Raw genomic sequence first — 26,978 nt, 5'->3', positions numbered from 1 at the left:
GCTACTTAACTGACCAGATCAATATCCCAGGAGCTTAATTGACTTGATGCTATACTCTGATTAAAAAGTGTTCCTTTCATTTTTTTGAGCAGTGTATTTAATTTAAGTCAATTTAAATTAATAAATTATGCAATTAATGAATTTTTTTTGCTAACAAATATGCTGATTTTGTAAACAAGCAATAAAACATATAAAGCCTTTAGACATTACAGAATCATTATATTCATTAAAAAAATAATAAATAAGTAATGCTTATAAAAATGTGAGTGCTTCATTTAATTTATAAATAATACTCAAATAAAAACATTAACAAATTCTAAAATGCTACATTTGTCTTTATTGTGTTTGATGACATCAACATGCCAGGTACATGGCTATTCACAAGGTGGCAATATTGTTATGTGTAAGCACTGACTGTCAAAGCATATGTTCATTTTCATGCACCACACCTGGTCATGATACACTGCTTCTAAACCTAGAGCACTAAGTGTGTCAGATTTCACAATCACACAGAGACCTATGTAAAACTGGGCGGACTAATTTGTATGAGACAAGCCTGCCACTGAATATTATACAGTATGCTTTTCAATCTAAGAAAATGAATCCTATCTTAAACAAATACTCTGACCAGGTGACTCCTTCCACAAACAGGAACACAATTTCCAACGCTAATACTAATAGAATTACCTTCTTCACATTTTGTGTTTCGCTTTCTTCCTTTGTAACAAAAATGTAATGAGCTAATAGAAAGTGTCAATATCATTTTATGTGGATAAGATGGTGCTTCTTGAAATCATTTTTGTTATATTGCGCAGAAAGCCTTAATTACTGCTTGAAAATGGAAATACTTCACATTCTTGTTCTACTAATGACTCTGAAAAGCACAAGTGGAGGCTCCGATATAACTGCAGGGATCCCAGAAAATTCAGAAGTAGAGGAAAGAATACATGCCTTTTCTGTGGATTACAGCCTGGTCCAAATCCCTTATGAAATCACTCTATGGATCATCCTCGCTTCCTACGCTAAAATTGGTAAGTTCCTGATATGAGCATGTCCTACGTAACGTTTTTGCCATATTTTACAATGTCTAGCATTCATAACATTAATCATATGCACTGTCAGTATGTATCACACACACATACAACCACGCACACATTACAGTACACAATAGGGTTGATTTACTAAAACTGCAGAGTGTAAAATCTGGTGCAGCTGTGCAAAAAAATGAATCAGCTTCCAGGTTTTTTTTTTTAAAGCTTAAACAAGCTGAAGTTAGAAGCTGATTGACTACACCAATGTTTTTTACAGTAGGATGCTGCATCCAAAGCAGGCATTGTTATAAAGTCCACACATGCTACAATCTGATTGCACAGTTTACTAAAGCCAGCCATACATGGGTCAAATTCCAAAATAATTTTCTTTCAAAAATCTTTTGTAAGAATTGTCATTCGAATTTCGTATCATTAGATCAGGCATGTTGAATTTAAAAAAAAAAACTAATGAATTTCTAATCAATGATGTGAGAATTGTGTGAGAAACGTAGTTGGACAGCACAGTGGCTAAATGGTTAGCACTTCTGCCTGGCAGTACTAGGTTTGTTGGTTCAAACCCCAACCACAGCACCACCTGCCTGGAGTTTGCATGTTCTCCCTGTGCCCAGGGGTGGACTGACCATTTGGAAACTCGGGCACTGCCTGAGGGCCCGGGGTCAGTAGGGGGCCCCATGAGATGCCCCTGGTACCTTTTTTCATAGTTTTTTTTTAGTTTGGGCAAGGACACAGGGGCCCATGATCCCCTATTGCCCGGGGGCCCCATGAGTTGTCAGTCCACCCCTGCCTGTGCGGGGTTCGTCTGGGTACTCCAGTTTCCTCCCACACTCCAAAGATCTGCTCATAGGTTAATTGAATCCTGTCTAAATTGGCCCTAGTATGTGTATGTATGAATGTTAGGGACCTTAGATTGTACACCCCTTGAGGGTTAGGGACTGATGTACAATATATATGTAAAGTGCTGTGTAAATTGACAGTGCTATATAAGTACCTGTAATAATAAATGAAAATGAAATGAGCATGAGCTGTGACCTGGAAAGAAAAGAAAATTCTTGGCCACAAAAATTATTTTCTGTAGCAACATGAGGTGAAATTAAAGGCTTAGAAAAAATATGTATACGAGCGCACCTAATTGCAGCAGCTATACATCAGGTTACCATACACCTTAAAAATACCATAAATCAAAAATGTAGCGCTACAGACCCAAGATATTCCAATGAAGACAGATAGGCAATTCATATGAATAAACAAACATAACAGTTCATAAAAAGGGTGACTTTTAGTGATTTCTTCTCTGTCCTGCACTTCTGGTGCTCAGGCGTTGTGCAAAATAGTGCTGAGAGAATGCACACTCACCAGAACGCCCAGGAAAATGAGCGTTTAGTAATTATATTCCCCTTAGAGACATCAGCCGGTCGGGATAGGATAGTATGCTAGCCTCCCTCTAGAGCTCCTGGAAGTTACTGTGTGATCCCTCGGTAGGTGGCCTGTGGACTTCTCCTTGAGGACCACATACGTTCCTTACCCAGCGATGGCTGCAAATGAATACTCCCCAAGGGAGTCAAAACAAGGACGCCTCCATAGTGTAGTAGGTGATAACAGAGGTTTTTATTGCATAAAGCATCCAAGGTACACAGCGGTGTATACAAAAAACGGACTGACCGTCCAGTGGTAAAGATGGCCGCCGGAGCTCCACGATGCTCCGGCGGCGTGACGTCACGGCGTTCCTGGCTCCTCCTACGCGTTTCGTGCACACGCACGTCGTCTGGGGGGATTTGGCAAAATCCCCCCAGACGTTAGGTTGGAAAACGTTATATGTTTAGATATGTGAATAACAGCAACACAGCGACCAGTTCCCTTGCATTTCACCACAATTGTTAAAGTCGAATCGCACAAATGCAAATTTACTCATGATTCCAAAGTAATTGAAGCCACCATTCTGAATTACTAATTCAAAGGACAGGCATACATTTGGTATGCAATGTGATATATATGCACACCCTTACCCAAGGTTCACACCTAAGCGTTTTCCACAGCGTTTTGCAGAAATGCACTACAATTCATTTAACATGATTTCCTATGGGACACATTCACATCTCCGTGTTTTCAACCGGTGCATTTTTTGGAAAGGGTCAAGGACTTTATTGAATGAAAAAAGTTGAATTTTTTTGTTCTATAGACTTCCATGGAAATGCTGCAGAAAAGCATGTAGTTCGTTTTTGCTGCGTTTTTGCCACGTTTTGAGTTTTAAATCTACCTAGCAACAAGAAAAAATACTAAAAATGCAAAGCGCATCAAAAACACAGCAAAACCACACGTGCAAAAATTAAAAACACAACGCAAAACGCAATGCAGAAACGAGTCAAATGCAAACTGCTTAGGTGTGAACCTAGCCTTAAGAAATGTTTTAAGAAACAGCAGAGCCTCAATATATTTTATACAGCTTACAGGTGACCAGCTGAATGTCATCAGAGGAGAAGAAGATATGGGTTGGCTCATGCAGGAGAGGGATACTTATATTATTTACATTTACATACAGACTGATCTGATGGCCAGATCATCTGTGCACTGCGGTCCTAATTCATTAGCTCCAATGTATTTTGCATGCTTGCTCCTTGTATCATATATCCCTTCCTGTATTATGGGTATTCATATTATATCCTTCCTGTACTGGCTATTTTTTATTTCATTTAAGTCACTTAAAGCACAACTCCAGGCAAAACTGTTCTTACTCATTGAAAGCGCAGAAAGTTTTCATTGTTTTATTGCGGTTTGTGCCTGTGTCAGACCGAATAGGGCAGCCTTTCTTAACTTTTTCAACATTGAGGAGCCCTTGAAATAACCTTCTGGTCTCAAGGAAACCCTGCTAAAAATTATTATATCTACAACTCAGGATACATTAGTGTGATGGTCAGTGGGAAGAATGCTCCTAACATCTGTGGTCATTGGGAAGAAATACCCCCTAAGTTTTTCCGTTTAATTTTGGAGAAACGCACATCAGTCAATTTAACATGATTTCCCATGGGACACGTTCACGTCTCTGCGTTTTCACCTGGTGCGTTTTTTTGGAAAGGAGACGCTGTAGAAAAGCATGTACTGCATTTTTGATACGTTTTTTTTTTCTGTCCAGCAACAAGTTGGGAAAACCCCCCACAAAACACATCAAAAAAAGTCAAAAACGCATGTGGAAAAATACAAAACACACCGCAAATAGCACTGCAGAAACGCATCAAACGCAAACTGCATAGGTGTGAACCTAGCCTTACAGATACATAAAATGATCAATGGTGTCAGTGACAACTTATCTGAGAGGGAGAAATTGCTCATTTCTCTAGGAACCCCTAGCAACCTCTGGAGAATCCCTAGGGTTCCATGGGCCCTGGTTGAGAAACCCTGGAATAGAGGGTAAACAAATCCTGGCTGTCAAAATTTAAACGTTTCATTCAGAAATTATAACATTACTGATACATTGTATTTACTTTGGGGGGTTTTTCAGCTGCAGATCAAATGAGTGACCTTCAATTTGAATATGATATGATATCAATCAGTAAAAAAAAAGAAATAAAATGTGTTCCTATTGATCCCTGTTAATTCTAATAATAAATCAAACTCTCACTAAAAATACCCCCAAGAAAAGTCACACTTTCACCCATTCTTAGCTCTAATCAGCCCTAATTATGCCCATTAGCATTCTTTTTCTGCTGATTTTTTTTTCATTGTATTTATCTGTAATATATGAACTTTTTTTTTTTCGTTTACATACATTTTATTTATTTTTTTAAATACTGTACATAAAAAAAAATGGAAAATAAAATGCAAGACAATATCACCAAAAAAAAGCCTTGCTTGAAAAACAACAATGATAACAATGTTATTGCCAAATCAATAGGCCCCTAGCAGTAATGTAAAAATTACTCTGATGCATAAGGAGTACAGAGGTGTAAGAGCTGAACTGGTTGAACTGATGTTTTATACTGTGCTGTTACTATATGTATACAATCTTGTTTAACCAATAACATTTAATACACAGCAAAAGATACCTAGATCACATTGGTTTGCACACAGCCCCCTCAATACTTACCTGAGCCTCATTGTGATCCAGCGATGTGAATGATAACCTTAACTCTCTGCCTCCTCATTGGCCGAGGAAGCAAGTGGGAGCCATTGGCTCCCGCTGCTGTCAATTACCTCTTGCTGGGGTAATAGGTCTGACAAGGCTTGGAATGTGGGTTGAACAAAACTCAACTTACAATTTCCCTATCTGACTAGAGAATGTGCAGCCTAATTCAGTTCAGCACCCTAAAAGGACAAAAATCATTACTACAAGAGATAACAGGTAAAGCCAGCTCAGAGCAGATTTGAACCAGTGGCTGAATTATACAAAAGGCTGATACACGTAGGGCAAATAGGAGCCGGTATCGGCTTCAACAGAAACCGGCTGACATTCAGTCAGTGTGTGTGGCAGCCTGTCCGACAGAAGTCGGCCTGACGTCTGGCTTCTGTCAAATGGACATGCTGGAGCAGCGAGTAAGATGGGCCAAGATAAGGATCAGGTACACAGGAGGAAGGAACAGGTGGCAAGTTTAGAATCAACATTATAGCTTTCCAGGAAAGAGAGCATGGACACATAGGCTAAAATACTGAGGCACTGAAAGATTCTAGATGAGGAGTTAAATACCCTCCCAGCAGCCAACATCAGGTGAAGACTAATTCTGTGGACCTGCTGACTGCTAGGAAACACCTGCTAAAATCATTTACATAATATTGTTTTGTATTATTCCTAAAGAATATCATTTTATTCCATAGGATTTCATCTGTACCACAAACTGCCAGCAATAATGCCCGAGAGCTGCATTCTGATAGCTATTGGTGTACTACTGGGAGGAATCATTTTTGGGACAGATCACAAAGCACCACCTGCTATGAGAACTGATATTTATTTCCTTTATCTACTGCCTCCAATTGTGCTTGAAGGGGGATATTTTCTACCTACGCGCCCTTTTTTTGAAAACATTGGAACCATTATTTGGTGGTCTGTGATGGGGACGCTTATTAATTCCTTTGGAATTGGTCTTTCTCTATATGCCATCTGTCAGATTGAAGCTTTCGCATTAACTGATATTAATCTGCTACAAAATTTGCTCTTTGGAAGCCTAATATCAGCAGTTGATCCCGTGGCCGTCCTTGCTGTCTTTGAGGAGATATCTGTAAACGAACAGCTATATATGGCAATCTTTGGAGAGTCTTTGCTGAATGATGGCATAACAGTGGTAAGTCATTTGTTTTATTTACCTAAATGGTACACAGACAAACAAGAAAAACATGCAATGACCAATCTTGTCATCTGTATAGATCAGCGGTCTCCAAACTGTGTCCCAGGGGCTAGATGTGGCCCTTTGCTTGCCTTTATCCGGCTCTTGGGAGACTGTTCATCCCACTGAAAGGAGACACTATTCTGCCCTCTGACACCAGCACTGGAACATAATTCATGCCACTGACATCACCAATGAGGCACTATTCCTCCTCCCCCTAATACTAAAGATGGGGCACTGTTTACTCCCACCTGATACCAGGAAAATTTCTATTCTTGCTGGCCACAGTCCAGCCCACCTAAAATCTAAAGAACAGTAAACTGGCCCCTTGTTTAGAAAGTTGGAGACCGCTGCTATAGATATACCATCCAGCTTTTTGAATCAAAGGATCTTTACCTTTGCCACCACATAAGCCATATTTGTGTAAATGAAATAAGCCTCATTTATTATAATGTAATAAGAAATCAAAACTGTCTGTATTTTTCTATTGAATTTAACTCTACACTATAAAATGACAGTGGAAAATGAAAGTTTAAATTTGACTGAACATATGGTATAGAGTTTAGCACAGAAATGAGACCAATGCGTATAACAAATGTAAAAGATTTTGTAAGGAATATAAATATTTCAGTGAAGTGATATAATAAAGTCAAAATGTGTTAAAATGTTTTTAAACTGAAGAACAAAAAATGAGTATATACTTTCTGCCCTAAGGTGATATTGACCTGTTTTTTTTGGGGGGCAGGGGGGGTAATGAGAAATGACCCTCCTCAAACAGGATATTGCGCTAAACCTGTAGGTAAATAGGAGAACCAGAACCTTCCCTAAGTGGAAGATTGAGTTTGATAATAAAGTTGTCAGTGCCTCCATCCACCCAGGACCAAATTGGTGGAAAGTTCCTTGTTAGGGTTTACATACACTTTAAGCTTCCTAGTTACTGGATATTCAGTATATACCATAACTGACAAACGAGTAGTGAAAAATGCCAAGAGCATTGTCAAATATATTTGAGATTTACATATGGCTTATGAGCTACTGGTTGAGCACAGTAGCAATCAAAAAGATGCTTGCTTCAGGCAGCAAACTACAAAGCTAGTTTTTCAGTCAGCTGTCAGCTTATCAAAATTGAAACAAAAAATATATTGTACAAGGATTCTTCAAAAAGTTTCTGCACTTTTTAAAAACTCTATTATATATATAAAAGCGCAGAAACTTTTAAAAGACCCCTTGCACTAAGTTACTTTCATACGTAAAATGTTAGAAATAACTTATAGTGACCCAGTACTTAGCCTATGCTGAGCAAAATAACTTTTTTCAGTAAAGCAGCAGCGGGATATGGTAACCTTTAATTCTCTTCCATGCCACTCTGATCCACCACTGGCTCACCCAACAATGCCTGGTACTAACAGTGTGGGAGAAAATGCAACACTTCATTTGTCCCAACAGTACAGTAATTTGTAGCTGAGCAGCCACTTGTAAGGCTCAAGGAGGATTATACACAGCCTCTATCTCTGTTTGCCCAGCAAGCCGGACTTTTTGCAGGCTTCTTGGGAGGACTGGATTGAAGGCAGTAAAAGGTATGTATACCCTTCTAATGCTCCATTATTTAAAGTCTAAAGTATGATGCTCAGTTCTGCTCAGGGGCGGACTGACAACTCATGGGCCCCCCGGGCAATAGGGAATCATGGGGCCCCTGTGTCCTTGCCCAAACTCAAAAAAGCCTATGAAAAAGGTACCAGGGGCATCTCATGGGGCCCCCTACTGACCCCGGGCCCTCAAATGGTCTGACCATTTGGAAGCCATTTGGAAGCCCGAGCTTCCAAATGGTCAGTCCGCCCCTCGTTCTGCTTAACTTTAAGATTGAGTCAGCTCTTTAGTAACCTGTATGCAGGGGCGGACTGACCATTTGGAAACTAGGGCACTGCCCGAGGGCCCGGGGTCAGTAGGGGGCCCCATGAGATGCCCCAGGTACCTTTTTCATAGGCTTTTTTGAGTTTGGGCAAGGACACAGGGGCCCCATGATCCTCTATTGCCCGGGGGCCCCATGAGTTGTCAGTGCACTCCTGCCTGTATGTGCTCTTTTCTCTCTCCGTAACTGCTTAGAGTTGATTAAAGAGGAGTTCCAGGCTCCTTTTCAAAAATGGAAAGTCAGCAGCTACAAATACTGTAGCTCTTGACTTTTAATATGACAGGGTTCCAGGGGTTCTTTACTACTCTCCAGGTTCCTGGCGCCGGCATTGCAAGTAAGAGAAACCAGAAGTGAAATCACAGCCGGTTTCCTACTTTGAATGCACAAGTCGTGCTGCGCCTTCTGATTGGTCCCGTAAACTTCTGGGATCTGTGAAGTGAGTTGTATTTTTAGTGGTGTTTGTAACATGGAACATGATTTGGCACTGCTGGAAGATAGGTCAATCAACAGAAACTGCAGTTTAACCCCTTGGCACTGGCACAGGGGCGGGGTTTCTGATCATGTGACCACCACGATTGGCTGTCACAGCAGTCACATGATCAGAAAGCTCCCGACTGCAAGTAGAGATCAGGAGCTTTCCTTTAGCCATCGGTAATTTTGCACATTTCTGTTTTTTTTAGGTACACATATATTACAATATGTTAAGGTCCACCCACCAAGAGGCCACATGTGTGCGGACGGCCAGAGGGAAGGAGTTAAAATTTCTAAATACAAAATAATGTATTTAAAAGAGAAAAATAATCCTTTGACAGAGTACAATATTGGGGATACAGTGTTGCCCAGAACTACAGAATAAGAAGATGTGGGTGTGCTTATTTTAGATGATTGCAAAATGGGCAAAAATTGTGACATGGCAGAGGGGAAAGTGAGCAAATGTCTGGGGTACAATATTGCAGGGATCAGCAGCAAGAAAAGGAGATCCTGATTCTCTTGTATACACTAGATCTTTAGAATGCGTCCCCAGAAGTGTACACCTGGCTCTCTCTATGATCGCTGTGTCCTTTGGACACAGCTGATCACATGGCATGGTAAGGGGCCAATCACAGCGGCCCTTTTCCACATGATTATCTGTGTCCAATCACAGCTGATCACCATGTAAATACACTTTCCATTTATCGGCAGTTCTTCCCTCATGCTGTCACAGCATGAGAAAAGTATTGCCGATAATCAGGAAGTCTGAAAGGAGACATCTACACTGATAATCAGGGCACTGATTATTAGTGCCCTGATTAGCAGTGCAGTCCCAAAAGTGCTCAGCAGTGCTGCCAATATGTGCCCAGTAGTGCCTTTAATTTGTGCTCAGCAGTGCTGCAGATCTGTGCCCAGCAGTGCTCCCAATATATGCCCGTCAGTGCTGCCAGTCTGTGCTCATCAGTGCTGCCGATCTGGGCCCATCAGTGTTGTCAGTCAGTGCCTCCTATCAGTGCCGCCAGTCAGCACCGCCTATCAGGGCCCTTCAGTGCTGCCTGTTAGTGCCCATCAGTGCCCATCTTTGCCACCTATCAGTGCCCATCAGTGTCGCATATCAGTGCAGCCTCACCAATGCCTCCTCATCAATACCCACCAGTGCTGCCTCATTGGTGCAGCCTATCAGTGCCCATCACTGCTGCCTATCAGTGCCACCTCATCAGTGCCCCTCAGTGCTGCCTATCAATACCCATCAGTGCAGTCTATCAGTGCCCATCAGTGCAGCCTAATCAACGCACATCAGTGAAGAAGAAAAATTACCTTTCTGCAAAATTTGATCATAAGAAGTAGGAAAAACTTTGTTTTCAAAATTTTCGGTCTTTTTTCATTTGTTTAGCAAAAAATAAAACACCCAGTGGTAATTAAATACCACCAAAGGAAATCTCTATATGTGTGAAAAAAATGATAAACATTTCATTTGGATACAGTGTTGCATGATCACGCAATTGTCATTCAAAGTGTGACAGTGCTGAAAGCTGAAAATTGGCCTGGGCAGGAAGGGGGTAAAAGTGCCCAGTAGGCAAGTGGTTAAAGGATAAGTGCATTTTAAGATAAATTGCACTTATCCTTTTTGCTCCTTTGCCCTGACATGATCTAACTCACCCCTTTCTCCTTCCACAGATGCATACTTACATCCATCTGCTGGCCACTGCTTCTGTGTTTGTTTACATCCATTTGCGCAAGTCTCATTGTCCTGGATGCGGCTGTTCATTACAGCCCCATAGACATCTATGGCACCATATTCCTTTTTTTTTCAGCATCATAACACAGCCCCATAGAAGTCTACGGATTCTGAAATGCCTAGGCATTGCCAGGACAGAGCGATTTGGTGCGCTGGATGTAAACAAGCAGCAGAGTCAATGACTTTCAGATTGAGGTTAATATACATCTGTGGAGGGGGAGGATGGGTTAGTTAGGTCAGGGCAAAGTGGCTAAAAGGATAAGTTCACTTATTCTTAATGTGATGAAGCTAAGATCAAGAACATAGAGACAGGATCTAAAACTAACAGGAAAAAAGTTCAAGACTGCCCTTAGAAAATATTCTTACATAGAAAATGTAGAGAATGCTTGGAAAAGACTTCCAGCAGAGGTAGTAAGTCAGTTAATGGTAAGTGAATTTATATATTACCATTTGGTCTTTTTCTGCTATCACTATTTGATGTTTCTATGTTAAAGGGAGTGCCCAGCAAACTTTTAACCTAGCCTGAAAAAAAACTAAACTGTCTCAACTTGAAACAAAGGCTTTTAGTGCATATGTTTGCAAATAAATATTGAAACCACACTTTCACTCCAAGACTAACTTTTTGGATCCCCAAGTATTAACTATTATAGCAGTGTACAGATTAACAGCAAGTTCACCTAGAAGAAGGTCCCTTGGTGTCTGGCACAAACACACACACATAGAAAGTCTTCAACTGCCTATATAGACATCTGGGTTTTGGTGTCATTTTTGTTGTAATTTTAAAGTGGAACTTCACTGCATCTGAGCAGCACAAACCAAAAACGCTGTTTAATTCATTTTAAATATTCAAAGCAAACTCACCCATCTATCCATGTCTCCATGCTTTACTTTGACAAGAAATCACATTAAAGAACAATCCCTAGCATTTCTGGCCATGGCCATCTTGAATAAGGGCAGAAGATTAATGTAGCATTTAATTTGTGGAATCAGTCTGCCCTTAGCTCAGGCATGCAGGCAGGAGGGTGCGCTTAGCTAAGAAAACCCCTGCCTTCCTGAAGACTCCTGGGATGCATGACATTATTTGCCTAGGCATGGAAACCAAGAAGCAATGGAAGAAATGTTAAAAAAAGTTTAAAACAACTAAGTATGATATACTTTCCTATCTATTTACCAATGCTAGAAGCATACGGATTAAAAATACTCAGTGTTGACTGAGAGTGAAGTTCCGCTTTAAGGAGGAAATGGCTGCCTCCAGGTAGATGAAACAGTTCAGTTAGGTTTTTTTTTTGCTGGCTTGCTTTAAAAAATGCTGGAGAACTTTTAAATTGTTTTGGGACCTTATAGTCATCCACCAAGGCTTCATCTCTTTACAATGGACAGTAAGTAGGTGTGCAAGTTGAGCAGAATGGTGGCATTTCATGGTCCATGACTTACCCAGACTGCCCTGTCTCCCTGGTGCAAAAAGGTGACTCTGCTTATCCTGGGTTGAGAGTTGCCCCATAGACCTGGTGCTGTTTCCTCTTAGCTTACAACTGTAAACATATTGCAGATTTTGTGTAGAATCAGAAATGTGGTAGTGGGAGAGGAGTTAAGGATGTCATTAGCAAAGAGTAGGCATTTGTGCCCCACTTCTCCACTGGTCACATTGTTGATGTCTGGACCATTTTGGGTCATCATGGATTACATTTTAATGGACAACATAAATAAGGAGATATAGTTCTCTTTTAATAATTGGGAAGCTGTAGCTTTTATATAGATGGAGGCAATGATGGTGGCATATTGGGTTTCAAGAAATTGTAGTCCAAAACCACAGAAAGTGTTTTATTTTTTAAAAACGGTGAATGGGTGCAAGGGACAATAGGAAAGGGGAAAGCTTTGCTTGGAGATAGGTATTGATAGATAATATAATTACATTAGGCAGTAAATGATGTTAAAGATACTAGTGCAATATATTCAGAAAATACATTGTAGCACCCCCCTGGTTTAGCTAGGGGGAGCTAGACCCTGATGGCTAGTGAGGAGCATATTAGCAGATCAGGTGAGATAGTCGGAGGGTTAAATTCTGGTCAGGACTGAGAGATTCTGCAGGCCAGCCCCTTTGGAAGTTCCCCCTGCTCTGGGGTTTTTGGAGGAGGGCCTTGGAGGTAATGGGTGGATCTGATGAGTTGTTGGCTGCAATTTTGAGGGACCTTAGCCAATCCCCAATAGAAGGCTTGGGCTGGATTCCCCTAAAAGTGTTGGATCCTGCTCAGTTGCAGGAGAGTTAGGTGGAAAGAGAAAGGTAGATGTGAGGTTGAGGTGGAAAGCTGCCAGGAGGCCCGGTGGGATGAGGCCTGCCTGCGAGCCTGGAGCTGGAAAAGAGGAAAACTCTGGACCCACTGGTCCCCTGAGAGAGGACCAGCTGTATGTCAGTAAAGGAGCTGATAGGCTTGATAGCAGCAGTCATTCCGCAAACATTACAGGAGAGGATCTGAATGAGTAAACCTGCACCCCCTGTGCGGATAGGTGAAGGAGCACTTTGGTAGGAAACCAAATTAACCCTCTGCTAGTGACTGTTATCCATTTAAAGGAACAGGAGCCAGATCCACTGCTCAGGAAGAAAGTCTCCAGATTGCTAAAGGGTGAAGAGGAGTTCATATAGAGTCCGGGGTAGTACAATTAGTATCTTCTGGTAGCACTCCAACAGAGACTGTGTCAGAGAAAAGAAGCTGTGAATAGTTCAGGAAGTTGTCCTCAGATTTCGGTTCCCTTGGGCATCTTATATACCCCTACCCTATCCAAGTTTAATCCCCTCAATAAAATAACAAAACCAACGCTCAAGACCTAATTTCTATCCATGAATGAAAGCTAGTGTGGAAAATGCTAACTGACTGGCTGTGCAGGACTATAGGGGGACCCAAATTCAACAGCAACCCCTAAGGGAGTAGTGCAACAACAATAATTTTTACATCCATATGTATTTTTTAGAAATGTCATAATGGCATTAAAATCACGATCATCATATACAATATTAATGCAACTGCACCTTTAATGAGTTTATCCGCAGGAGAAAACATTGGAAGATGAGCAGTGCAGACAGAAATGTTTTTGCATTGTTACAAGCCAAAATGGTTGCTCTGTAAATCACTAAACAAGCTAAGTGTATGTGCAGAGTTCTTTTAACTATTGTTCTGTGAGATCAAAGAACGTGCAGTGCAACTAGGAATGTCAGCTTTAATGTACATAATGAACAAAAAAAGGTGATGGTTGGTCAGTAGGCAAATCACAGTTGCTGTTTGCATTATATAGTTTCTATGTCCCCAGGTAATTTGTGCCATGCCACTTATTTTTTTGTAATTCCTTTATTTAGCAAAGGTCAGACAAGTTACGTAGGCTGACAGTACACAGTCGCTATGAAAAGACAGTTCCATGTTGGGTAAAATGACAATGACATCTAGGTCAGCAATAATATAACCCAGCCTTTCTCAACCAGGGTGCCCAGGCACCCTGGGGTGCCTTGAGGTTTCTTTAGGGGTGGCAAAATGTCTAAAAATTGCCCCAAACTTTTATACAGGCCAATGGGGGGAGCAAGCCTGCCTTTTAGTTACACAAAGTCACAGGTCTTCGTTGTGCACTATTAGCCACCTGATAATCAATGACATCATCAGTTGATAAGGAGGATGTCAGCTGCCAGCACAGCATCCTAGATTAACTCTCCCCTGCCCCTCTCCATCAGTGCTGGGGTCACATTAGCTCAGTGATGGCGAAAACTGAGGGAGAAGAGAAACACTGGAATACTAATCAGTACCAGTGTGCAAAAGTGTGTTTGCTTTGAAAGAATTAATCTCCTCTAATGTTGGATGTCCTATGTGTGTGGATGTTGCTGCGTTATATAAAACTATCAGAATAGTTTTTCACATTTTAGAATGGGGTGCCCTTTTAAAATTTTGGACAGTCTTGAGGCACCACATTTTAGAATGGGGTGCCTCAAGACAGTCCATTATTTTAAAGCGTGCCTTGGGACTTTCCATAATTTTAAAGGGTGCCTTGACTGAAAAAAGGTTGAGAAACACTGACATAACCTAGCATCATCAAACTGCAATACTGGAGTGAATCCAAACACAATCATTGGTAATGATATTTCAGATATTAAGGTAAAATCCAGTGGCAAATATTAACATGAAGGGTAGCATATGCTGCGGTATAATGTAGGCTCACAAATCAGTTTGTCTGCACCTGTGGTAGTGAGCCCTTGTGGATACTCAACTTGGGGTTCCCCTGGGCACGGAGTCTAAGCCCCAGCCTGCTTCTTCACCAGAGCCCCTGATGGTGGGGATGGACTTGCAGCAAGCTGGGACCAGGTTGCGGCCCCCGGGTATGCCCAGCTGAGGATGAGGAGACCTTTCACGGGAGCAGAGTACAATGGGAGGAGACAAACAGAAATCCAATAGACTAGCCGAGGTCAGGACAGGCAGAAAACAAGCAAACTCAGAGAACGAAACCGGGATCGGTACACAAGTAGTCAATGCAGGATACAGGCAATAGCAACACACAGGAGCTCCGACAACTCAGGCAAAGTGGCCTAGACTGAGCATGTCTTATATAGGCAGGCAAACAAGGAGGCGGGCCTGGAAGTGATGGAAGGGAAGGAAATAAAACCCAGAGGACAGCAGACGATGCCCATAGGTGCGCACAGACAAACACACATGTGAAAGGGATCAGGAACAGCACTGCAGCAAGGAGGTAAGAACATAAACAAGAAACTGCAGGCTAACTTGTGACACAGATATTTAAAAAACTAGGTAGAGCGATGCTGCAGGTGGTTTCAAAGGGGGGGGGGGATAATGGGCAATGAGTGACAAGAGAGCAGGAAGGTCCTGCAGGTGAGGGGCCAAGTTGTGCCCTGAATGATGGGAGGGAAGAGGGGTAGGTAGGGTTTGAGATTAAGGAGCTGTGATAAATGGGGAATAGGAAGGAAAGAAGGAGGTAATAAGAGGAAAGACTGGAAGGGCAGGATGCGGATGGAGGAAAGTCAAAAGACACCCCTCTCCCAGGTGAGATGCTGGGAGATGGGAGGAGTCACAGAGTGGTGGATTGCTCATTGAGATAGGTTTCAGTGTATATAAAATAGTGCCAGGGTCACCAAGTTTTGGTGAACAACTCCGTGTTGCGATGTGTAGCCGTGAAGTTTTCCATGTACCAGAGTTCATTTACTTTTGCAAACCACAGAACTTTTGCCTGCGGGGTAACGGCTCTTCAGTGGAGGGAAATACAGGCCTTAGCAGCATTTAGGAATAGTAAGGGAGGCCTTGTACTTTTTGACACATCTCTGTTATATGAAGCAGGCAGTGCCATGCCACTTCTACATTTTTATTAATGATTTGGTTAGTATGTTCAGGAACAAAGTTGTATATTATTAATGATTTAGATTGTATGTTCAGGAACAAAGTTGTATATTATTAATGATTTGGTTAGTATGTTCAGGGACAAAGTTGTATATTATTAATGATTTAGTTAGTATGTTCAGGGACAAAGTTGTATATTATTAATGATTTAGTTAGTATGTTCAGGAACAAAGTTGTATATTATTAATGATTTGGTCAGTATGTTCAGGAACAAAGTTGTATATTATTAATGATTTGGTTAGTATGTTCAGGAACAAAGTTGTATATTATTAATGATTTGGTTAGTATGTTCAGGGACAAAGTTGTATATTATTAATGATTTAGTTAGTATGTTCAGGGACAAAGTTGTATATTATTAATGATTTAGTTAGTATGTTCAGGGACAAAGTTGTATATTATTAATGATTTGGTTAGTATGTTCAGGAACAAAGTTGTATATTATTAATGATTTAGTTAGTATGTTCAGGGACAAAGTTGTATATTATTAATGATTTAGTTAGTATGTTCTGGGACAAAGTTGTATATTATTAATGATTTGGTTAGTATGTTCAGGAACAAAGTTGTATATTATTAATGATTTAGTTAGTATGTTCAGGGACAAAGTTGTATATTATTAATGATTTAGTTAGTATGTTCAGGGAAAAAGTTTTATATTATTAATGATTTGGTTAGTATGTTCAGGGACAAAGTTGTATATTATTAATGATTTGGTTAGTATGTTCAGGGACAAAGTTGTATATTATTAATGATTTGGTCAGTATGTTCAGGAACAAAGTTGTATATTATTAATGATTTGGTTAGTATGTTCAGGAACAAAGTTGTATATTATTAATGATTTGGTCAGTATGTTCAGGAACAAAGTTGTATATTATTAATGATTTGGTTAGTATGTTCAGGAACAAAGTTGTATATTATTAATGATTTGGTTAGTATGTTCAGGGACAAAGTTGTATATTATTAATGATTTGGTTAGTATGTTCAGGAACAAAGTTGTATATTATTAATGATTTGGTTAGTATGTTCAGGAACAAAGTTGTATATTATTAATGATTTGGTTAGTATGTTCAGGAACAAAGTTGTATATTATTAATGATTTGGTTAGTATGTTCAGGGACAAAGTTGTATATTATTAATGATTTGGTTAGTATGTTCAGGGACAAAGTTGTATATTATTAATGATTTGGTTAGTATGTTCAGGAACAAAGTTGTATGTTATTAATGATTTGATTAGTATGTTCAGGAACAAAATGGTATAATAGTTGCAAAGCAAAATAAAAAACTACACTACTGCAAACATGACAAATTTAAACACTACAACTAGCCTTTGAAGGTGTCGTTGACTAATAGTATCATCTGTGCAATATACATAATTGAACATGGATATACTCAGCACTAATAGAAAATGACAGATATTTGCAAAGATTTATTAAAAACACTTGCAAACGGTTACACTCTAAATCTGGTGCAGCTATAATTTTGTCTCAATAGGTCTCTTTAAAATGTGCCTGTACTGATTTTCTAAAGGAACACATTTTCATATAGCTTAGTGAAGCTGTATTCATTTCACTTATTCAATCTTGAATAGGGATGTGCAAATATGTCTAACCCCATTAAGGTCTTTGGGACTGAATCTTCTTATTTAATTTTGGCCAATTAAAAGGTAGAACCATACACTAGGGAGAAGAACTTTGCATGTGGCTTTGATGATGCCATTGAAATGACACAAATCCTTTAAATCACAAGCTTGGAGCATATCTTAAACCTGTTCATGTTGTTACAAAACACAATTTTCACATGCAGTCTCAGCAATGGCATAATCTGGCAGCACATTTTAGTGTTCTTTTACAATTGGCTTAGCTTAGTTCACATACAGCAGCAACTCAGTCTGAGTCATTTTTGTTTGAAAGAAAAAACCCTTTTTCAGGTCGTTTTAGCAGTGACACAAGCTTTTTCATCAAATGGTAATAACCTTCACTAGCGTGAAGAAATTGGCCGCTGAGGATGTCCCTGTTCTCGCAAATGTGAAACTGTCTCGCCAATGGCCAATTTCTATCAAACTCCCATTAAAAAACAAAGAGACGGCAGATAATAGAGTACTGTAAAATTGGCCAGCAGCAGGACATTTGTTTAATGAGGGAGAATTGGCTGAACGTACAGGCCGACAGTGCCTCCAGGAATATTTCCTTTCTAAATCAAGAGATCTCCTGGGATCTGTTAAAAAGGATTTTTTTGTTAAACAGATGAGTGTATTGTATGGCGCATATGCAAGATGAGGCATCTGATGTCAGTGCCTCATCTGACGTGTGCTGTACCTCATTACGTTTGTCTATTTAAAAAAAGCCTTCCCCTTAGGATCTTGTAAGAGTTTGAAAAATCTAATGAGATCTCAAGGCTTTTTTTTTCGTAGACTAAAGTAATTGTACATCACATGTACAAATTGAGCTGATGTCATTGGAGGGACCACAGAGAATGAGTAAGCTGAAGCTGGTCACTGATGGTGTTCTTTTTTTACATGGCAGAGTGAGTTTAAGACCCCGGGAGATTAAAGACCAGGGAGACTGGGCAAAAAATGAAATGTAGAGGCAAGTAACCATGACCAACTTTATTGTTTGCCACAACACTGCACTGTTGTTGTCAGTTATAGTAAAGGGGGAAGAAAGCTTTAAAGTGTTACTAAATCCAGGACCCTGCATTCACTCTATCAGGTCTCCCACAGTGCATAGTGCATAGAAATACAATTATTTTAGTAAATATAAATTGATAAATACCTTTTCTCATCAGCAGTTAGAGCAGTCTTGTGACTTCTAGCATTGTCCAGCTGAGCACTGGTTAAAGCTTATAGGAGGAGTTTTCATTCTGATCTAGGAAGATACAGGACCCCTGACCACTGTCTGGACAGTGTTGGTTGGCCCTGTGCTGATCACATGCAGTCTCCCAAGGAAAAAAAAAAAACCTCTCTAGCAATACACACCAAACTGAGCATGTTCAAAGTGACTCCACACGATATGTCTTATCAGGAGATAAGAGGGGGAAACTGGAAGAAGGGAAGGATCAGAGAAGGATCAAACAGTGTTCTTACACAATGCAGAGGAATAACCCCTTAGGTTCCACAGCGAGAATAACAAGTATGCTTTACTGCATATACAGAGTGATTTTACTGTTGTGGGTTTAGTAACACTTTAAAGCAGTATTATGACTGTGGTAGGGCTGTGCTGTTCCTATAAATATTAGGCCCTATTTAAAACAGTTTCTCATTTAGAAGATGATGCAAACTATTTGCCTAGAGCTCCTGAGTATTTCTTATTCATATCAATAAAGCACTATCACTCATAGAACAATCCCTGTGTATATTTTGATATATATACTCTGGGCAATGTCCTGTATTTTAATATGAGCACATTGGTTTGCACTTTTATTGACAGAAAAAAATATTCTAATGAGAAAATCAGGAGCCATAAACAACCTTTTCGTGGCTTATTATTATTAGCATGCACTGCATAGTGCATGCGCACGTTATCTTTGTCATCCAATATCCTTGAGGTGTGGTCATAATTTAGAATATATAGTTTCAAATACCCTGATACAGTCAGAATAAAGTCTAGTGGAATGGTGAAAAGTATACTTACTAATATGTTTTCTTATTTTTTCATTATATGACTCCACCTATATATTTTCAGAGATGCTACAAAGTTAAATGACCATGATCATGAATGAAAATAATTAACCACTTTGAAATTACCAGACATATGTTCAGCTTTTGCACACAATATAAATCCACATTTTAGTTCCTCCCCTACCCTTTCCCCTCCTCCCCCTACCCTTCTCCCCTTCTCCCCTTTTCCCCTTTTTCCCCACTGTACGATTTTTAATACAACTTTATATACTGTAGTAAAAATGTTATTTTTTTTTTACTATCAGGTTTCATACTATTTCTGTTCCCTCGTGGATTGGGTTAGCATTTTTAATCTACTGATGATTATCATTATCTCTAACTCATATATGATCTATGTCTGAGATCATAATAACTTGCCTGTTTGCTCATTTGATAATGGGTTATTTTAAGATTGTTACTTGGATGCGGAATTCCAACTTTCTGTCATATTGATAGTCTATGAAATATCTGTTTGACTGTTCTAATTGTACTTCTGCAATCTCTTAATAAAAACATTGAAATATAAATGCACATTTTAAGCCTGAAGATTAGCTACATTCCACAAACAATATATATTTTCCAAAAGCAAAGACCCCAGAGAATAAAATGGTGGCAGTTGTAATTTTGTATTATATTAGTGTAAATGTTTACAAAATACTAATTTTCTGTAACAAATGTACCAAATTTTAGTGCACACACACAGAGTATTACCAAATTTATTTTGGTAAAGTATCATAGCATCCTCATAGTCAGGCTGCTATTATTATAGGTACATTTAGTTTTTTTTATCAATAATAAAAAATAGTGTGGCACTAAATCCAAAAACTAAAATAGTAAAAAAAATATAATATGTTTTTCACTATTTTAGTTTTTGAATTTAGCGATGCAATATTATCTATTATTGATTGTTCACTATTTTAGGCTTAGTATCACAAATCTGCTGAGTGTCTGCAGCTTTAGGAAGTGGGCAGTATATCTTTAAGCGCAGAGGTTTCTTTTACAAAATTTAGTTTTTTGGCTTCCCTGTAACCAGTGTGCAGTGATCATTTGCTTTTGGCTTTCTAGGTTCTGCTGGTACAGGCTCAACTACTTTCCCCTGCATCCCACTGAATTATGCGATATAATAGGTGGGAAAGTTTGACCCCAGCCTGCATATTCATGCACTCTCAGCCAATCCCTGGTCAAACCTGTACCCTGAGAGCCAAAGCCAGCTGTCAATCAGATAGCTGGGAAGATCCAGACAATATGGTCAGGATCCTTCCAGAGCCTAGAGCAGCTCTGAGACATGAACTGTTGGCAGACAATAACCCTCTTCCAGCCAACTCTGGGTCACAGGAGTGTACTCCTATGACCCACAACAGAATTATATCCAAAAAGATTCAACCATACTTCTCTTTTAAAAGTCTTTAGGGTTTATCAGTTTACAATCAACCATAAATGATGGCCATAGAATTATTGCTCTCACTCTGATATTCATGGCCATACCTGAGATTTTCTTTTCATATGTAGGAGTCTCATGTTCTGTATGTGTACGTGGGTGTGGGGACTTTAAACCTTTTTTTGTGTTTTCTTTTATTTATTACTTGGTTACTTAATTTTTTACACACACACACATATATATTTTTTTTTCTTACACCTAATATGTAATGAGAATGCAGCTAATGGAGAACAAATCATGCTCCATTAACTGCTTTCCTGGCCCCAGCAGCCAGGTAAAATATTAACCTAAACCATAAGTGACATTCATTCACTGGAGGGGAAATCAATGAATGAATGTTCACGTATCTACCTCTGTTTCACCTGCCCACACATGCTACACCAGTTCCTGGTCCATAGGTGGGAGCAGTCAAGTGGAGGGGGAGGGGGGGTGGAACTGTCCGCAGGGTGTGGAAAAGATTGTCCAGGCCAAAACGCCCATCGCTTGCTGAACAAATTTAAACACACTCCCAGAAGTGTGTTTAAAATGCATATTACCAGCCACCATTCATAAATGGTACTGGTAGACAAGTGGCTAGTAGAAAAATCTCCACGGGCCTTTCTATATACAGTAAGTTGTTGGGTCTGTTAACCATTAATGGATATCTGACGTAAGAACGCTTATTACATTTTTCATTTTCTTTTTGATCCCAAAGGGGACCAGGTGCCTATAGCACAAATGACATGTGTTCCTGTGGGAGGCATTGAAGACAACACTGAGCCCCGCCCCCTCTCAAAGATGACTGTTATTTTTCAAATTATGAATGATAAATCAGCGAGACCCTGGCAGTATTGATCATTTATTCATAATAACAAAAGATCATCCAGCTCTGCTGTTCTGTGGGTCTAACTGCAACTTGTGCACCCATATAGCCCTGGCCAGTAGCTCACACAGCCCATACTGATTTCTCACTTTTATGAATGAATGATCAGTGCTGTCAGGACTGGAGCAGTGTAAGGCACAGTCCAGCAAGGCTGATTGTTCATAACAGTGCTGCGGGGCTGTGTGATCCATTACCCAGGGCTGTGTATGCCTAGAAGCAACCACATATAAATAAACACAGTACCGCAGGCTATCTGACCATTTGTCCTGGCCTCCAGAGAGGATCTTGCCTTAAGAGACCAGCGCTGTCACTCACAAAAAATGTGTGTTCTAGCAGGGTGATTGGATGAGTGGGATAGTGTTCAACCAAGCTTCTTAGCAGCGGCAGGATAGATTTCCACAGGACCAAGTGCTATATTCACTTGGTCTTCTTGGGGCTTGAATACAAGTTTTAAAAGTCCACTGTGATGTCTTCTTTGAAGCTGAATTCCTCTCTATAGTACAATTCACACTTACCCACAGTTATTTAGCACATACGTATTGACAGAGAATAATGACCTAATCAGTCTGCCACTGCTCTTTTATTGTCCAACCACAAGCTTTGATGAAGGAGATGAACCAGCAGGAAAATCAGGCCATGCAACCTGGCTGTGATTTCTGGAAGTGATGTGCATATCTCAGGACTGGTAGGGCAAATCATTTGGTATATAATAGTATTCCCATATACACTGCTCAAAAAAAATAAAGGAACACTTTGAAAACACATCAGATCTCAATGGGAAAAAATATCATGCTGGATATCTATTCTGATATGGACTGGATAATGTGTTAGGAATGTAAGGATGCCCCATCGTTTGATGGAAATTAAATTTAGCAACCTACAGAGGACTGAACTCAAAGACACCCTAAAAATCAAAGTGAAAAAATGAAGCAGCAGGCTAGTCCATTTTGCTGAAATTTCATTGCAGCAACTCAAAATGGTACTCTGTAGTTTGTATGGCCCCCATGTGCTTGTATGCATGCCTGACAACGTTGGGGCATGCTCCTAATGAGACGATGGATGGTGTTTTGGGTATTTCCTCCCAGATCTGGACCTGAGCATCACTGAGCTCCTGGACAGTCTGAGGTGCAACCTGGTGGTATCGGTTGGACTGAAACATGATATCCCAGAGGTGTGCTATTGGACTTAGGTCAGGCGAGTGTGGGGGCCATTCAATGGTATCAATTCCTTTATCCAGGAGCTTCCTGCATACTCTTGCCACATGTGGCCAGGCATTGTCATGCATCAGGAGAAACCCAGGACCCACTGCACCAGCGTAGGGTCTAACAATGGGTCCAAGGATTTCATCCTGATGCCTAAAGGCAGTCAGGGAACCATTGTCGAGCCTGTAGAGGTCTGTGTGTCCCTCCATGACGCCACTGACCCTAGACAAATGCAAAACTAGTAAAAAGCAGTCAGAAAAGATGAGTAGGAAACAAAATGTCAGTGGCCTCCACCTGTAAAACCTTTCCTTTTTTGGGGGTTGTCTCATTGTTGCCCATCTAGTGCACCTGTTGTTAATTTCATGAACACCGAGCCATCTGAAACTGATTAACAACCCCCTCTACTACTTAACTGACGAGATCAATATCCCAGGAGTTTATTTGACTTGATGCTATTCTCTGATTAAAAAGTGTTCCTTTAATTTTTGAGCAGTGTATTTGTTTCAATATAGTATGTATCTGTTTACCTGCTGTTTATCTTTAAACTGGCAACTCTATGCCTACAGTGCCATTACATCAAACCTGCACTACATAAAAAATGTATGAAACTACAAGAAAAATAGTTCTGAACAATTTTCAGAGCCTGCAACACATCTAATAGACATATTTATAATAGAATACATAATTCCTTGCACAAGATTAATGTGGAAAATTATAATTTAGTGATGTCACTTCATAAACAATGTGCATTGTTCTGCTTTTCTCTTTCATGGTTAATTAGCAGTGTTGGTTTTTGCTGCATATGGGCTCAATTACTGTCTTTCTAAATTAGTTACTAGCTATTATTGTAGGTACTTAACTATGAATGTTTCCAAAATTCAGCAAGCTCTGATTTACTAGTGTATTTACAGAAAATGACTCAGGCTTTATAAGTAAGAACCAGCTGAACCACCTCTAGTTTAGAAATATTCTTCCTCATTTATTAAAATATATGCATGGAAATGTGATGGCATTGACCTTAGTGACAAAGCACATTGTCTGTTTTACTTTCCAACTATTCAATGTGAGACTGCCTGCTCTGGCCAAAATAAGGTAAATCAGGACTATTCCCTGTAACTGCTATTGTTTTTACCTTTTTTAAAAACTTTTGTGATGATCTGATATACTAATTTTATAGGTTTTCCTGGACTCTTTAAATGAGCACTTCATTTTTAGCAGTTGTCCATCGAGTACCCCCCCCCCAATCCCCCTGTATACAGCTTGTAGACAGGTGCACTTGGGGCATGGGAGCTAAACACCCCTTGCCAGCACAAATGTAATCAGCACATATGAGCTCTGGACAGGGTAGGAGGCTGGGGAGGAGTAGACCTGCACCCAGGAGAGCTGGCTGGGGCTAGGGCAGATTGAAAAGACCTTTTAAGCCAGGCCAATTGTTCCCTAAGCGATGCCCATTTATTAATATGAATGAGTCATACTCATAGTGGCCCCCTAGCCATTCAGCAGAGTATCACTCATCTATATGACTGACTGGGGCCATGGGGTACATGTAGAGTAGGAAAGGAACCCACCCAGGACATTTCTATGTCAGAAGGTTGTTAGGTACTGTATGTTTATCCTACATAGATCTTTCTACACAGAGGGAACCTTCCATCAAATACCACCCCCACTTTTAGTGCAACCAATGACCACGATGTATATTTTTACCTGCAGTTCCATCTTAAGGAGAAATCAGTAATTTTGGTATAATCACTAACCATGCATATTCCCAGGACTCTATTTGGAGAACAATGCATACGCAGTATGAAAAAACTATTCATGGGTAGTTTTTTCTTCCCCATGTTTTCTGTGCTCTTGGTTATCAGAAAACTTCCAGTCAGCCAGCAACCATGACTGCTTTCATTAAATGCTGTAATACCAAATTATCTGAACTTCCAACTCTTTGATGATAGGAGTTTTACTGATATGAATTCACAAAACCAAATAAGCCAGCATTACAAAGGATGTGGTAGGATACCAAACTCCATAATTTTAAGAATACAGTGGAGAACTGGTATTTCTACACTCCACCTTAATCCATGACACATTTTTCTAAAATAGGTTGTGACTGTTAAAATTATATATGGATGTGGAATATTATAAACATCAACTGGCTGAGCTTGTTTGCTTGATTCTGTAATTTTATATTTCCTGTTTCACAAGCCATTATAGATATAGAACTAATTATACATCCATTAATCTCTGGTGAGCAGATACTTCTCCCACTTAACACTCCATGTCCACAGGTACAATCACTACTCCTCGCATTCAAACCCACTACTATAGACAAGGCTGCTACTTTTTTTTAACGCCCACCTAACCACCTGCCCCCTGGACCCTGTGCCATTGAAAATGCTATGGTTACCCTCTGGCTCTATCCTACACTCTCTAACTCACATCTTCAATCTCTCCCTCCCTTCTGGCATCTTTCCCAACTGTCTAAAACACGCACTAGTCCCCCCCATACTTAAAAAGCCCTCACTAGACCCCACCAATCTTAACAACCTATGACCCATCTCCTTACTCTCCTTTTCCTCCAAACGCCTGGTCTACAAACAACTGAGCGACCATCTCACTGAGAATAACCTTCTTGATCCCCTTCAGTATGGATTTCACCCTCAACACTCTATGGAAACTGCTCTCCTTAAACTCACAAACAACCCACTAATGGCTAAAACCAATGGACAGTATGCTGTACTCCTACTCCTGGACCTCTCTGCTGCCTTTGACACAGTGGACCACTCCCTCCTCCTAAAAAAACTCTGTTCCTTTAGTCTTCGCGACTGTACACTGGTTATCATATTACCTATCCCACCGCACCTACAGTGTCACTCACAATTCTACTTCCTCTTCTCCTCTTCCTTTCTCCGTTGGCGTTCTCCAAGGTTTTGTTCTTGGACCCCTCCTATTCTCAATCTACACCTACTCCTTGGGTCAGTTGATTGCCTCCCATGGCGTTCGATACCTATGCTGATGACACCAAAATCTATCTCTCTACTCCTCAGCTCACTCCATCAGTATCCACGCACATCACGAATCTATTAACAGCCACTTCCTGAAAATCCATCTACCCAAAACCAAGCTGATAATATTTCCCTCTCTATGTGACCTTTCCCCAACTTTCTGTCAAAATCAATGGCTGAACCATCAACCCGTCCCCGCATGCCAAGGTTCTAGGTGTAATCCTGAACTCTGAACTATCCTTTCAGCCCCACATCCAATCACTGTCCAAAGCTTGCCTTCTCAAACTCCTTAACATCTCCAAGATTCGCATCTCCCTAACCAATGACACCACAAAGCTTCTAACTCACTCACTGGTCATCTCCTCTCTTGATTTCTGCAACTCCCTCTTTGCTGGCTTACCTTTACATAGGCTATTCTCCCTCCAGTCCATCATGAATGCTGCTGCCAGGTTCATCCACCTTACCAACTATTCAGTGTCTGACACCCTTCTCTGCCAATCCCTCCACTGGCTTCCATTCACCCAACAAATTAAATTCAAGAGACTCACAACAACTTATAAAGCAATCCACAACTCAACTCCCAGCTACATCACTAACCTTGTCTCAAAATACCGACCAAATCACTCTCTTCACTCCTCCCAAGACCTCCTGCTCTCTAGCTCCCTTGTCAACTCCTCCCTTGCTTGCCTCCAGGACTTTCTCCAGAGTCGCTCCCTTCTTCTGGAACTCTCTTACCAATGTGTCTGACTATCTCCAACTCTGTCCACTTTTAGACAATCCCTAAAAACACATCTCTTCAGAGGGGCCTATCCTACACCTACCTAGTAACTGTACATGTATTTTCTCCGTCAGCTCATCCACCACAGTTATTACCTTTGATATCAATTGACCCTCCCTCTTAGATTGCAAGCTCAATGAGCAGGGCCCTCTAATTACCCCTGTATTAATTTGTATTGGAATTG

General features: G+C 40.3%; 1 protein-coding gene across 1 annotated transcript in view; it reads left to right on the top strand.

Annotated features, from left to right (window-relative positions):
• The first annotated feature begins 750 nt into the window (after window positions 1-750).
• LOC149459357 (sodium/hydrogen exchanger 4-like) overlaps window positions 751-26,978 on the top strand; it is a 51,621-nt gene continuing 25,393 nt past the window's right edge. Inside the window, exons 1-2 of the mRNA XM_089681248.1 lie at window positions 751-1,031; window positions 5,856-6,319. Of these exons, the coding sequence (XP_089537374.1) occupies window positions 767-1,031; window positions 5,856-6,319 (729 nt within the window). The 5' untranslated portion in view covers window positions 751-766. The remainder of the gene's footprint in view (window positions 1,032-5,855; window positions 6,320-26,978) is intronic.

Source organism: Staurois parvus, unplaced genomic scaffold (assembly GCF_062004578.1).
Source record: "Staurois parvus isolate SC_StPar_1 unplaced genomic scaffold, SC_StPar_1.0 ptg000262l, whole genome shotgun sequence".
In the NCBI taxonomy this organism is placed as follows: domain Eukaryota; kingdom Metazoa; phylum Chordata; class Amphibia; order Anura; family Ranidae; genus Staurois; species Staurois parvus.
The sequence above is the reverse complement of the archived record's forward strand: the minus strand, read 5'-3'. Positions and strand labels throughout refer to the sequence as shown.